General features: G+C 41.1%; 1 protein-coding gene across 1 annotated transcript in view; it reads left to right on the top strand.

Moving 5' to 3' along the window:
* LOC134807377 (uncharacterized) overlaps positions 1–12,376 on the top strand; it is a 348,735-nt gene extending 336,359 nt beyond the window's left edge. Inside the window, exons 6-7 of the mRNA XM_063784495.1 lie at positions 8,721–8,792; positions 11,898–12,376. Of these exons, the coding sequence (XP_063640565.1) occupies positions 8,721–8,792; positions 11,898–12,005 (180 nt within the window). The 3' untranslated portion in view covers positions 12,006–12,376. The remainder of the gene's footprint in view (positions 1–8,720; positions 8,793–11,897) is intronic.
* The last annotated feature ends 316 nt before the right edge of the window (positions 12,377–12,692 follow it).

Raw genomic sequence — 12,692 nt, 5'->3', positions numbered from 1 at the left:
TAGTACTCGGAACTATAACAATAAATGTTGGAAGTAAATGCTCAGGATGTAAAGAGACTACAGAAATAAAAGAATTCTGGAAATATCTGAGCATGCCAAAAAGACTTAACAGAAGGGCTACCCAAAGAAATCAGCCTTCAAATTCTTGGTTGTATATCAGTGACCAGCTAAGGAGCTTTTGCCAGAGAGTAAATCAATGCACTGCTTCTTTCATTGAGACATTCTTGCTATTAAAAAAAAAATGGCAGCTGAACCAAAGTGTGTGTAATGATATACTGGATGCTGGCATGAACTTATGTTGTCTCAAATGGTAACAAAGTTCACTGACCAGCACTGGTCTGCAATCACCCTTTGAGTAGCCATGACCTTGAAAATTGGTTTGCAATGCTGGCTGTATGTTAGAAGAACCTGGGAGGACTTACAATCTACCCATGCCTGAATGACTTCTCCAGAGTTTCTAATTTAATGAGTCTTGTGTGATGCCCAGTGTGTTTTAGTATTTTCCCAGGTGATTCTGCTGAGCAGTCAAGGCCAAGAACCACTGGCCTCAATCGTAGCAGGACCAGAAGACGTGAATTCCTGACACTGACCTTTGGGGAAAGCACTCATAGCTATGTATAGCTGACATAGGTGGAGATGTCTTTTGAAAGACTTTTTGTTTCTTGGATCTTTTATTAGCTATGTAGGGAAGGAAATAGAACCGAACACAGTTACTAAGAAAGAGATAGGTGACGTGTCGGGAGAAAGAACACCTACAGGCTGTTTGAAATACGCTTCAAGAAATCTGAATTTAACAGGAGAACTGGTGTATGGGATGCTACCCCCATACACAGGCAGAATGATACAGGGGAGGCAGTTGAAGGATAAGAAAATTGTCATAATGGTCTTAATTTTTTTCTTCCTCCTCCATAGTAGTTTTCTGGAGTGGATGGAACTATCATTGACATCTAAAGAGGGAAAAGTGAGGATTCAGGAGGCAAGGGCTATAAATAGAGCAGCCTGGAGAACAAGGGGAAATCTGTCATCTATTTGAAATACCTAAGTTCAGAGTTGAACCTGGAAAATATGTAGTTTAGAGTTAATGAATGGATAGAGCAGACTGCCAATTGTTTAGGCCATCCATCACTCCAGCCATAAAAGTTCACAAAGCACCAACCATTATTTACCTCACCCACTAAATGAGGATTGAATTCAAAGTTAAAACTTATAAATACTGGTAATGCAATTGCAATGAACTTCCTTAAATCCTTGGCTTAAAACTGGTAGTCTCCGATCCTGCATTCCAGAAAACCTCATTATGGAGGCCAAACTGATATCCTTGGCAGTATCGTGTTGCCACAGTCACTGCAAGTTTCCTTCCTAGCAAACATTACAAAAGAAAGTGTCATTACATTCTGTCCTTTGCATGCTCATGTACTGGCGTATTAAGAGTATTTGTAGGGCCGAGAACAGTGGCTCACGCCTGTAATCCCAGCACTTGGGGAGGCCGAGGCGGGGTGATCACGAGGTTAGGAGATTGAGACCATCCTGGCTAAAACGGTGAAACCCCATCTCTACTGAAAATACAAGAAATTAGCTGGGCATGGTGGCAGGCACCTGTAGTCCCAGCTACTCGGGAGGCAGGTAGCATGGCACATAGAGAACTGTGTAGGCTTTAGACCCTGATCCTTTAACTTACTAATAGGACCTTGGATACATTCATTGACTTATTCAAATACTGGTCTCCTTATATGGGAAGAGGATAATCTCTGTCTCTTTAGGATCATGGCAAAGATGTAATATGGGCTTAATTCTGCTATTGAGCCAGCTGCATTTAGTAGGGTGCAAGTAGGAAGCAACTATTTTTTCTCAGTATTGCCTTTTAAATCTGATGTGCTGAAACTCATTTTTCCACCCCCCAATAATGGTTCAGGCAAATGTTTTAGCTATTTTTACCACTTCCTGACATCTAAAAGTCTCATCTTAAGAAGTCCTATCTAGTATTACATCAACATTTCAATTTCTCCTACAACTTCCCCCTCCTCTAGATCAGGGCCTCACATCTGTCCTGCTCCCTTTTCCATTGCTCTGGGCCTCTGGATTTTTTCAGGATTGTGATAGGAAAAAGAAAGAGTAAGGGGAAGGTCTCAGTGCTGTAGTTACTTAGCTTGAGGCTTTCTGTGTGACAGATACTCAAGTGCTGATGCTTTTCCTTGCAGGGTGCTTTGGTGGGCTCTTCTGGGGACAAAAGAAAGCACAACAAAAAAAGGAAATAAATGGCATATGCAAACCCCTAAATGACTCATGCCTGGATTTAAACAAAGGGTACAATGGCAGGTTTCTGTAGACCAGAGAACATTTGCTGTTTTACTATAGAAATTGTTATTAATATTATGAAATAATTCAAACATAAACATTCATTTGCTTTCTCTTTGTCTGCTCCCTTCTTCGAAACATATATAGGTTTCTTTTTTTTTTGCTTTTTATATTTTAAATATATATAATATTTATCATTTTAGCCCATTTTAGGTGTACAGTTCAGTGGCATTAAGAGCATTCACATTATTGTGCAACCATTACACCATCTCTTCCTGGAATTTTCTCATCTTCCCAAACTGAAATTTTGTACCCATTGAACACTGGCTCCCCATTCTTGCCTGCCCTCAGCCTCTGGCAACCAACATTGTACTTACTTTCTGTATCCACGAATGTGACTAAGTACCTCACATAAATGGAATCATACAGTATTTGTCTTTTTGTGACTGGTTTATTTCACTTAGCATAATGTTCTCAAGGTTCGTTCATGTTGTAGCCTATGTCAGAATTTCCTTCCTTTTAAAGCTGAATGATATTCCATTATATGCATATATCATGTTTTCCATATCCCTCCATTGATACATGGGTTGTTTCTACTTTTCTTGTCTCTCAAATGTCATTTTAGATAAAAGTCCATGCCATAAATACTTATCAGTTGCTGGAAACACCCTGTCAATGGAGGAGTCCTGTTTCCTGTCCCATCTCTTTCTCCATTCTTCTACATGGTGAACAAGCACTGAGTAGTGGTTTGACCCCTGTTCTCTGGGAGACACTTAATGCTCAAGGAAGGTGCCTGGTAAAACCATGCTTTCCTCAGAACGTGCCTCCCTCAACACACCTCAGCCAAATATGCGCTTTGGTTTGTCAAAACTGGTATTACCTAACTGAACTGGGTCCATTAGCCCACATTCAACTGAAAGCCAAACACTGCAGCACCTGATTTTTTGTAGAGAGAAAGGGTTATTTTAAGATGGCTGAGGAAGGGGACAGAAGATGGGCTCAAATCCATCTTCCCTCTTCGGCTCACAAGTTGTGTATTTAAGGGCAGCAGTTTTAGAAGTTGGGTCTCGGGTTGGTTAAGGATTGGTGGAGGGCAAAGGGAAGTTAGGAAAGCCTCTTGGGCATGTGCAGTTATCATGTCGTATCTCTTCATGGGTTGAACGTGTAAATTAAGGGGGGTTGATACGGAACATGTGGTGGAAATTTGGGCTGTGCTGTCAAAAGTTCACCCAGTGGGCAGGCAAATCTTGGTACAAGCTCCAGTCAGACATTGATTCTGGCCAGCTTCAACTGGCCCTGTGGTCCTGTAAGTAGACATCCTGAAAAACAAACTCATAAATTTTGTTAGTCACCAGCCCCCTTTAACCCTGCTCTTTGGTCCATTTCACCCTGCGAGGCACAATTTCACTGAGACGCACAGATACTGGACATTGAGAGCTTGGTCCTGTCCAGCAGGATGGTCCACAAATGCCTGCTGCAATGCTGCCTGTCCCAGGGTGTGGTAACACAAGACCCTTGGCTTGTGTTAATCCCTTTCAGTAAATCTCATGCTTTTCTTTGTTTTGTCTAACCCAAGCAGATTTTTTTTTTATCACTTGCAACTGAATCACATGAACTAATGTCTGTATTCTTCCTGTCTCTCTTCTCCAACATGTTTTGTTCTCAGATTTATCCTCTGAGGCATCCACCAGTTTTGCTCACTACCCTTTTGTCAGCATCCCTTAGGGCTAAAGGGATTGTAAACTCCAAGCTGCACTTTGAAATCTAGCTGACTGCTGTTCTCCACACTGGCTCCCATCTAAGCCCTGGGTAATTTAAGTTGACTCTGGTCTCCAAAGCCAGCAGACACAGTACATCCATTCAGGCATTTATAGTGAAAAATACTCGTGGTTCTCAGATAGTGGTATATAAAACCACAGAGCAAATGTCAACAGCCTGAGTGCATGATCAGCTTTCAAAAAACCACCATTTTTCTCTCATTTTTTTCAGCAAGTTACGCCTCTGAAGCTCATACCTTGCCTAAAAAAGCAGAACATACAAAACACAATTCATGTCTTAGTGACTGGACACGTTCGACCCTGAAAAGTGTCTTGAGATTTTATTCTCTTTTCTGTTGGCTGAGTTTCATAGTTCAACTGCTTCTATATTTCAACTTTCTTCAGTGGATGTGGGATTCATCTTTCCCCCAGCCCCCTTTAATGGTTTAGGAGTTTAAGGTTTTTGTTCTTTCTTTCCTTTTTTTAATCCCTAGGAAGGATGTGTCAAACAAAGACGGGTTCACAGACTTGGCACATTGGGAACTGAACTGGTGGGCCACTGGGCCATGATCTTCCCTTGGCATTTTCTATAAGGGATATATTAAGACTGGAGCTTAATACATCAGTTATGTCCCTGCTCTTCTGCTTAAATTTGGCAAACAGCCTAGCATTAAAGTCCTCATTTCTACCAGGTTATTGTGCTCTCCTTTATTGAACTGTTGTATTTACAAGAGCTAGAGAGATGAAGATCCACTTGTCAATAATAATGTAATACTATCATTTACTGAGCATCTGCTTGTGCAAGATATCTTACATGCAGGAGCTGTAAGCCCTGCTTGCAAGATGGGATTGTCTTATCCCTGTTTATAGATGAGGCTCACAGAAGAGGTAAATAGATTTGCCTAAAATCACACAGCTAGGAAGTAATGCGGCAATGTTTCCAACTCAGAGCTTCTAATTCTTTTAAAAATACAGGTATGACATGAAGTATAATTGGCAAAGGCAGACCTTTTTGAAAAATACTTTATAACTCCTATATCAAAAGGCAAAAGGAGGAGGAGTGTTTACTCTTTATCATGTGGGTGTGTCCTGGGACTTTGGTGTTCTACATCCCCACTACCTACCCAGACAGGCGCCTTTTAGCTGTGTCTACAGGCACTATGTGTTGAGAATGAACAGCCTCATGACTATGTCCCTCACACATGACAGTGGTTAGCCCACTACTGTGTCTCATTGCTTGCAGGTCCCCAGCTACACTGTTGCTGTTTTGTAAGCCTTATTCCTGCAGCCAATCCAAATGGCAATTTAGATATCTCACTGTCATAAAATAATTGATCACAAAAAAAAAATTAAATTCAGTGAGTGACTTTCAGCTCTCACAATAGCAAGGTTAGAAAAAAATAATTCCCTTTCTGTTTGGAAACACAGTCGAGTACCTGTCGGAATTAAGAATGACTTACATTCATACTATTTGGGAGTCATGTGCACTGACTCTCAGAAAGAAAACGTGATTCATCGTAGATGAGTGTGGTGTTTGCCATGAAGATGCCCGTCATGCGAACCTGCCAGAATTGTCTAGTGAAGGCACAAAGAACTGCTTAGGCAACTGTTTTAGCTGTCCTTCACCAGGGCTTTCCAGAAGGTCTCTCATAGCTTCCTAGTCAGTACTTGGTGGCTTTTTCTGTCCACTTTCTGGTGACTAATACCTCCTCCCACAAACTCTTCCTCCATTTAGTTTCTGTGACACTGCAATATCCTGAGGTCATGTTCATTTCGTCTTCACTATGACTTCTTTATGTCCCCTAAATGACAGCATTCTCCAAGGTTCTGTCCCAGGCCCCTAGGGCTTCTCTGGACACATTCTATGGCTTCCACAACCTAGAGAATCCCTGCCTGTGGCTTCCCCAAGCCTCTGCCGTGAGGGTCAGGTCCCAGTTCCTAGCCCCTCCTTATGAATTTCCTCATGTGTGAGCTTCACCTGCTATGAAATTCCTTTGAGCTCCTTTCCCTCTATCTAGCTGGATATTGTCATTCTGCTGGCCTTTCCTCATCCCAGGGCCTGACTTGGCCAGCATCAATCCTCTAAGGGACCTATCCTTAGGGTCCTATCTTCTTTCTGCTACCCTGGATTTCTGGTGTCTCCTACTGTGTGAATTCAGTTCCATACCATGGTCCACCTCCCAGCCATGCCTAAGAGGTGATTTTCTGTATTAGATGCTGAACTCTAGTTCAACATTATAGTCCCTGCAATACCTGGCACACTATCCTACACACAGTAGAGTCTCCATGAGTAGTTCAGTTTAATTTAGCAAATTCTCAACAAATTGATGCAATGAATACCAGCATTGAGGTAACACTGGATAGGGGGTGTTAAAGATCCTAGAAAGAAAGAGAAAAAAGAAGGAAATTTTAATGTACTACATCGTAAAAGAAACTCATTTAAAAGTCTGTGGAAGTTTATTCATCCTTGTACTGTGGAAATGTTTTGGATCCGTGTTTGCTATGTGAAGAAGCGAGGATTAAGAGAGAGAAAGTGTGTCACAGTTTATTGAAATGATTTTTTTCCTCCATTCATAAAGTTTGTCTTTATACCTGAATTAAGTTGTAACCACAGGATTAAGTTATTAACTCTGTACAAACAATCTCAAGAAGTGTTCTCTTTCTTTTCCTTTGTAGGGGTCTTCAGGGTGCATTGGATGTTGAGGCTTTATACCACACCATTTAGCAGACACCATCTAGCATTTTTTTGTTGTCGTCATTTTCCTGGGTAATTAGGGTTTTCCATGATTATCAGCATGATCGCTGAGGACTGGACAGTGACTTATTTCCTGTTTTTGCACAGGCCCAACCAAAGCTGAATTAAGATGCTTACCAAACAAGCTAATAATGTGACATCCCTTCCAACCAATAGTCTCTAAACATTTAATGGAGATGATGATAAACTCATCTTCTATTAACATATATTTTATTTTGAAACATGTTTACTTAATCAGTTCAGCTGGCACAAGCAGAGTCAATGTTGTGAAAACAATTCCACAAAAACACTTTTCTATAGTTTTGTTCTGTTTTCAGCTCTCTTTGGTGATTTCCTGAAGCTTGAAGTATCTTCCTTGGGAGACGTATTATAGAATTTGAAATGTATGTAAAAATAAATCTTTTATTTTTGCTAAATAGTTCTATGTTAGGCATAAAACCACTTTCAAATGTTGTTGACTCTGAGAGTTAACCTCAGGCAACTGTCAGTGGGCTGGTTTGGAGTTGCAGCTGCTCTGTGCAACTTGCAGAAATGTCAGTAGAGACATGCAGCCCTAGTAAGGAATATCAACATATTTTGTATATTTGAGGATACTTCTAGATCAGTGGCAGTAGAACCAATTTACATTTCTCTGGTGATGCCACATATGGAAGCCTGAAATTAACTGGCCCTATATTTCCAATGTGTTTCAATGATGCTTTCGCGTGCATGGCAGATCAGCACCCTCTGCAGCTGTTGGCCTGCCCTGAGTTGAAGCCAACTCTGACTTGGGGCTCACTTCTGCATTCATTCCTCCTTCTGGCCTGACATTCTTTTTCTTTCTACTTACACTGTATCTTTTCCTCTCTATAAATGCCTCCTTTAACTCCTTAAGTGTTTTAGCAATTCTGTCATAAAGCCTCCTAGAAATTCTCTTCTGTGGTAGACCTGTTTTAAGTTCTTGGCCCAGTACCTGATCTGAAATTGCCTAGCCCCATCTCTCACAGCCACTTTTGAGGTCATAAGACCCTTCCCTGTGGCCAGTTCTAACTGAACTTGGTGAAGATCATAGCCACCTGATTCAGGTCAAGCACAGATGGGTTGGCTGAACCAATGCCATTCTGTCACAAAGGAATTTGGAATCGAGATAGTTTGGGATTGAGCCACTCGGATGGTGGCAGACACTCATGAGAGATCACATAGGGTCAGAACCGTGTATCCAAGCAGAGTCAAGTGCAATCAGATGAAGCCAGGCCAAGAGCAGAGAAAGAGAACCAGAGAGAGGAGAAACCATGTGATTCCTGAGAATGGTTAACTTCTCTGATTTTCTAATTTTTGTCTGTCCTTTTTTATCCCAGATACATTTTATTCTTTGGCTTTTTAGATGGCCCTGAGAAATATTACCATTAGAATAGTAGCTTTCTATTTCTAGCGAACTATTATTTCTAGAGAGTAGTTTCTCTCATTTCTCTAGCTCTTTGTACTTACGCTACCTTGAGGCAATTTCTGTTTCCGTCAACAAAATGGCCTTCAACCAAACCCCTTCCTCTTTTCTGCCATCATGGCAGGCTGGTTGAGTGACTTCTGGGCTCAACCTTTCTTCTCCTCACCACCTGCTCCAGCAGAGGCCACAGCCTAGACCCCTGGGAACCATGTTGGTGACTGAAAGTTGCTTGCCTGCTTTATTAAGGTAATTACTGATAACTGCCTCAACAGTCAACCCTCCAAAGCCTCAATAGCTTCACTGAGCAGAAGTATATTTCTCATTCACATAAAATCTGATGTGGGTTAGCTGGCCCTTTCCGTCAGTAACTGGATCCACCATCTGGAATAAAGTGTTGGCCCAGGAGGGAAAAGGGAAATGGAGGAGGAAAAACAACTCTAAACTGCATTGGGTTGGGACTGACACATGCCACTGTCACTTCCACTTACAGCCCACTGGCCAGATCTCAGCATGTAGTTTCATCCCAACTCTACAGAAGTCTGGAAAATACAGAGAGAACATGGTGAGTACTGGCTGTTTACGCTGTAGTCATGTTTGCCTGTCGGGCCCAATGGCTTGGTTGGATGCTTAGACAGTTGGCTGTGGAGAAGCTTGGTGGGTGAGCCCCTGTTTTGGGTCACGTAGTGTCCTTCAGCCAGTGCAGCTGTTCAAGGAGGTGCACAGAGGAGACAGCGAGACCTGGGAGGTAGGAGCATGAACTCTCAGGAGCACGACCACGTGTCGCCTTGATCAAACACTTCTTCACCAGACCTAGGGAAGCTGGACTGCCAGACTTCCTGGAATATTCTCCCAATCTCCCTGTACTTGCCCCTCTCCCAGTCACACTTTATAAACCTTGTGCAGGTCATTCATCAAAGAAGTGACTACAAAGGCTCATTACTTTTACAAAGAAGTTTAACAGAACTTACACCTCGAGATGGCCGCTGATCAGAAGGGCAATATAGCAAACGATTGAGAACATGAGCTCTTGTATCAGACTTTCTGAGCTGAAATCCCAGCTCTGCCATTTTCTAGTTGTGTGACTTTTGTCTTAAGTAATTTAATCTCTATATGCCTCTGTTTTCTCCTTTGCAAAATGAGAATAATAATAGTACTTACCTCCTAGATTTGTTGCGAGGATTAAATAGGCTAATACCTGCAAAATACTTGAAGTAATGCTTGACATGTGGCACATGTTAGGCATTCTTGTTATTATTTAAAGCAGATGTGCTGAAAGAGTGTACAATTATTTCATTTTAAGCACATTTGGAAATTTCTCCAAGCAGTTCTTTTAAACCTAAGTCATGATCATGTAAGATCAACATCTCAAATTCATTTTGAGGTGATCAACTGAAGATGTCATGTGTCCATTCAACAATTATCCTCTATACACGACAGACTCCAGCCTGACTAAACTACTTCTCTTTCTCTCTGTGAACTGATAGTCTCTGCTCCACCCACATCCACACTTCTGTGCCTGCAAATGCTGCCTTTTCCTCCAGCACTATGGAAGAATGAGTCTTGCTCCCAACTAGGTTTTGCCTGTCTTCTTATGCCCCAGATCCAATCACCTGTCATCCTAATAAAGACTTGCTTCCTCAACTCTCCCATCTCTCTTGTGCCATAAGTTTCCCTTGACAATTTCTCCTGACTACTTTCCTTTTGTCAATCAAGTATTTTGCAATATTTTCTGCCTTACAAAACATATTTTCTAGACCAAACATTTTCATCTGTCACTTCATTTCTCTACTCTTCTTTATTGCAAAAATTCTTACCAAATTAGCTATATTCACTGTCCACTTCCTTTTCTCCTATGTTTTCAATCTAGTCAAACTTTTGTCCCCACCACTTCACCAAAATTGCAAAGATCACCAGAGATCTCCATGCTGCTCAATCCAATGGTTGATTCTCAATCTTTGTCTTAGAGGCACATGACTCAATTTATAATCCCCTCCTTTCAGAAATGCTTTCTTCACTTGATGTCTAGGACAACATACTCTTTTGATTTTTACCCTGTATTATTGGCTACTTATTTTCAGGTTCCTTTGTTCAAACCTCATCCTCTTCCCAACTTCTAAGTGAGGTTGGAATGGGCTAGGGCTCAGTCCTCAGATATCTTCTGCTCTTACATTCAGGCCCATTTCTCTATATACTCTCTTTAGTCTGATAGCTTCCAGATGTGTACACCTTGCCTTGACTTTCCCCCTGAATTCCAAATTCATATATACTAAAAAGTAGCTGAATTCTGGAAGTCTGACTATCATCTTTAGCCTCATTTTCCTAAAACGGAACTCAGGATTTCCAGTTCTTCTCCTGACTAGTCCCAATCCTGTTTCTCTTTCTGTGTTTATCTAAGTTAAATGAAACCACCATTCACTCAGTTGTTTAGGTTATAAACCTTGACATTGTTCTCCTCAACCTTGCTGTCATACCTTGCTTTCAATTCATCAGCAAATCCTGTCATTTGCACCTTGAAAATACATCCTGAATCTGAGTTCCCCTGCTGTAACTTTAATCCAAGCCACCATCACCCTCGTTTTGTGATGTTGCAACTGTGTCTAAGCCTGTCACTTTGTTTTCTCATGTTTCACACCCCACTCTTTTTTTTTTTTTTTTTTTTTTTAAGACAGCAGCCAAAGCTATCTTTTGAAAGTTTCGACCAATGTCTACAAGACCCTGTACAATCCATATCCAGGCTACCTTTCTTACCTCTGCATCTGCCACATTGGTCTTCATGCTGTTCCTTCAACACAACAAACGTGTGCTACTGCTTCAGAACGGCACTTTTTGTTCCCTTGTCTTGGAAGACTCTTCGCCCAGAATATTTTAATGTGGAAGTTCCATGCATTTCATTTCCATTAATCACAAAGCCAATCCATGTCTAACTCCCTCACTCCCTTCAATGTTTGTTTTAAAATGTCACCTCCTCAGAGCTGTCTTCCATGATGATTTTGTATAAAATATCTATCCCCATATTCTTTCCTACTATTGTGTTGTTTTTTATCATAGCTCCTGTCAAATATCTATGTATTATTTGTCTCCCCCACATGCTCTTAGCTACTATCCATATGGATAGAGGATTTGTCAGCTTTATCTGCTTTGCATGAATGATCTGCACAGTACATTTCTCCCCGGGCCTCTCTCTTCCTTCAATTCTTCTGGCTAACTTCTCATTCTTAATGTCTCCATTTGTTTTTCACCTCCTTTGAGAAATTTTCTTTTTTCTTTTTTTTTTTTTCTTTTTGGAGGATTGTTCTTTATTCTAAAAATGTATATATTCTATTCTATTAAAACATTTTTGTATTGGCATTTTTTTTGTATTTTTTTTCTTTTTCTTTTTTTTTTATTATACTTTAAGTTTTAGGGTACATGTGCACATTGTGCAGGTTAGTTACATATGTATACATGTGCCATGCTGGTGCGCTGCACCCACTAACTCGTCATCTAGCATTAGGAGAAATTTTCTCTAGAACAAAGCTAGGCACTGTTTTCATAGGCTCGTGAAACACCCTTTACCATCCTAATCATGACAATACATTGTACAGTAACTTTCTATTTGTCCAGCTGGGCAGCCCACAAGGCAGCTTTCTGATGCTTGGCTGTGCTTACCTCCAAGCTCTTTCCCTAGGAAGAAGAGATGAGAGCTCCATCTCTCTGCTGGTGGAAGGAGAGGTTGTCTTTCCCTTCCCATAGGGCAAGAAGAGCTGCCTCCACATCCTCCTTCTGCTGTAGCTGAAGAGCCTGTTTAAAGGAACATCCTGATGGGGCTCAGCCTTTTGACCCCCAGAAAACATGGCTTTGTCTGCCATCCTGCAGCTCATCATGGGAGCCTGCAAAGTGGTTGGGGGCAGCACACACCAGCATGCTGTGAAGAGAGGAAAGAGCTGCCGGGATAACAACCCCGCAGCCACCATAATGACTCAGATTAGAACAGAAGGGAACACCAGCCGTTTTTTAGTCTGTCAGTTTTTCTACTATCCTCAAGACTGAGCATGAAACATTCATTATAACACGTCCTTATTGATTCAACTGATGGAAATATATTGGTATTAATAACACAAAACTCTAAGGCACTGGGGATAATAAAACAATTGATTGCGAACATAACGCGTCTCAGTATGTTTATGTGGTAGCTCTGTGCATTTCATTTCCATTAATTACTAAGCCAGCAAGTAGGCGATTTGGGTATCACATCATCAAACTATATCACCGTTTTTATTTGGTACTTACATGATTATCCAAGGAAATAGTTTGATCGGTTATTAGTAATAGGGTTTAATTTGCGGCAAAATGAAAATATCTGTTTGAAACAACTAACACACTGATGAAAGGCATGAAGCTGAGGCTTCAAATGGCTTAAATATAATCACAAACAATAAAATCCATTTTGGGTATTGTAATATTGAGTCCTCAGGAAATTTAA

Source organism: Pan troglodytes, chromosome 9, assembly GCF_028858775.2.
Source record: "Pan troglodytes isolate AG18354 chromosome 9, NHGRI_mPanTro3-v2.0_pri, whole genome shotgun sequence".
Lineage (NCBI taxonomy): Eukaryota > Metazoa > Chordata > Mammalia > Primates > Hominidae > Pan > Pan troglodytes.
Note: the sequence above shows the minus strand (reverse complement) of the source record. Positions and strands in the feature narration are given on the sequence as shown.